The sequence below is a fragment of the Lathyrus oleraceus genome, chromosome 1 (assembly GCF_024323335.1).
Source record: "Lathyrus oleraceus cultivar Zhongwan6 chromosome 1, CAAS_Psat_ZW6_1.0, whole genome shotgun sequence".
NCBI classification, from domain to species: Eukaryota; Viridiplantae; Streptophyta; class Magnoliopsida; order Fabales; family Fabaceae; genus Lathyrus; species Lathyrus oleraceus.
Window position 1 is genome coordinate 288696172 of NC_066579.1, and position 2610 is coordinate 288698781.

The 2610-nt window shown below is 34.6% G+C and overlaps 1 protein-coding gene across 1 annotated transcript; it reads right to left on the minus strand.

The window, feature by feature from the left end:
• Positions 1 to 293: 293 nt before the first annotated feature.
• On the minus strand, positions 294 to 2331 carry LOC127130905 (protein PSK SIMULATOR 1). Its single transcript, XM_051059861.1, has one exon. It carries the CDS (start codon positions 2016 to 2018, stop codon positions 585 to 587), a length of 1434 nt encoding a protein of 477 aa, XP_050915818.1. The 5' UTR covers positions 2019 to 2331; the 3' UTR covers positions 294 to 584.
• Positions 2332 to 2610: the final 279 nt, after the last annotated feature.

The window sequence follows — 2610 nt, forward strand, 5'->3', positions numbered from 1 at the left end:
ATGAGCAACTTAGAAAAAATAATAATTAGTAATCAATTTTCAATCTCCTAAATAGTCAAATAATGAAGTGTTAACATAAAGTTAAAGAACAATAATTTATAAACTTTACATCAACAATCCAAATAAAGTTAAGTTTTTATCATTAAACAATTCTACTAATCAAGTATCAGATGGACCACTCCACTTGGAATAGTTTATAACTCACCACATGAACCACTCACATTTGAATCATTTTGGAACTATGGATGCAGCCACACAAAAACAAACAATTATATTAATCAAACAAAACTAAATTAAGTTTCAATAGAAATTAAGAACAAAACTATACCAGAACAGTTGCAATATTTCTACAGAAGAATATGGAAAACATGAATCATGAAAAAACAGCCTGCATTTCTTTGTAGATTTACTCAAAACTCATACACCTCTACTTACATCTATATTTCATATACAAACTTCTATCTTGGTAGCAAAACAATCTCAAGGATCTGAATTCAGTTCAAATATCTCGTCGCAATATCATTTACACCATAAACCTCTCGGTGCAAGCCTGCGCTGATATCACCACAACAACAAACATGCACTTATTTAGGTTTGTACAAACTCAAAAAGCCATTGAAATCATTGTTGCATTCAAACAAAGCTTTAGCAGTCATTTCCCTCTCAAACTTCCAAATATAATTCAAACCAACAAGCAACTCAGTTATAGCAGCTTCTGTCTTCACCTTATCAGCAAAAAACAAAGTTTGCAAAAGCAATACATTAGATTTCTTAGGAACCAAACTCTTCTCTTCAAGACTCCTTTCACTTTGCCACCTAATCATGTTTTGTGCCAAAGGTAACAACCAACAAAGTATCCTTCCCAAAGCATTTCTCCATTCAGAAGCCAATAAAGGATCACAAGCACAAAATCCGATCGACCCTTTTAGCCTCAATCTCAATGATGATCTTATACTATTTGGTAACATAGTATACAAATCATCTCTTGCATCAACACCGACTAATTGAGGTGATTTAATCATCTTTTCCATTACAATAATCAAATTAGCATAATGTAATGATAAAGCTGAATCACCTAAACTACCTTGTGGTGGTTTTAACACTTCACAATTTGATTCAAAAAACCCTTTTCCTAAATCAACTATTCTCTCATCAAGATTGAAACTTTTCAATGGCCCAGATACAAAGTTTTCAACTTTTTGATGATTTTGATTATCAGAAGGATAAACAGCAGCAGAAGCTGATAAACTTCGTGATAAATAAGGTAGATTGTGTCCATTTCCAATTCCAAAAACACCCTTAACTCTTGCTAACAAAGTGAAAACAAACCTAGCTAATAACAGAACAACATTATCAAAACCTTTGTTCCATAATGATTTTTCTTTGAGATTCTTTACCTCTTGTTTCTGCCAGAAAATCTTTTGTTCAAGGTCACTGATTTTGCTTCTGCTGTTTTTGTTGCTGTTGTTCAAAAGTGTTTTTCTCAACGCGCTTTCTAAAAGTGAAAGCTCATCGATTTCTTTATGAAGAGTTAACGTGAGGGACACGTAACGTTCCATTCTTCTGTGTTTGGATTCAATTTCTTTTGGGGATGTGAGAGTCCAACCAAGTGAGTCGAAGCCCGAGTCAGCCAACTCGGTGAAAACTCGGTGGAATGATCTGAGTGTGGAGTTAGAACAGTTCATACTGAGTCGAGAGACCGAGTCAGCTACGAGCCGGAGCGAGTCGGCAAACTCAGCAGCGGCGAGTTTGATGAGAAACGGCTTGTCGTTTGAGACTAATTTCAAAACGCCTTCGAGTAACACGACGTCGTTTTGAAGACGAACAATGTTTGCGTCGGAAAGTGATTGCCAGAGATGGAGAAGCTTCGACATCACTCCGGCGACTTCGAAGGCTAAAACGGCGATGCGTTTTGGGTTTGTAATAGACAACTGTGTCGTTTTGTTTGAGGGTCGAACTGAGTCGAAGCTATTCGAAAATGCGGTTTTGAGCCTTGAGAGTAAAGTTTCGAGGGCCATTGAAAAAAGTGATTTTTGTTATGAAGATGAAGAGAGGATTGAGTTTGGAGAAATGGGTTGATGAATTTTTGTTGCAGGTGTTTGGATTTTGATGGGTTTGAAATGGTTCTAGATTGTGAGTACCATGTGTTTGTGAAATTGCTTGAATGAGAAAAGAGTGAAAAAAAATGAAAATGTTGGGGAGAGGGATGAAAGTGATGCTATTGCATGAAAGAAGGGGGAAGAGTTAGTGTTAAAGTTTTAGAGAGTGAGAGATAAGTGTGATTCTATAAAATGAGTATTAGAGAGGGGAAAGAGTTGAGTGTGGTTAAAGTATTTAAAGTGAGGATTTATATTGTAAAATGATGTGCCTAATTACGGTGGGTTTGTTTTTTAGTTTTTAAAATTTAAAAATAATAAAATCTGCTTGATAATTTAATTTTATAAAATAATTTATTATTAGGCTTTGAGATCAACTAAGTTATGAGAATCAATCAACATGTTCGGTAACAAAAAATCTATTCAAAATCAAAGGAAAATTCTATATGAATTTATTAATGCCAAGTGACATTTCAACTTGATATTTATTGAACCTTAAGATATTTAATCATGG

Bases quoted from the DNA above. Each gene is read 5' to 3' on its own strand.
- LOC127130905 (XM_051059861.1), bottom strand. From the start codon at position 2,018: ATGGCCCTCGAAACTTTACTCTCAAGGCTCAAAACCGCATTTTCGAAT.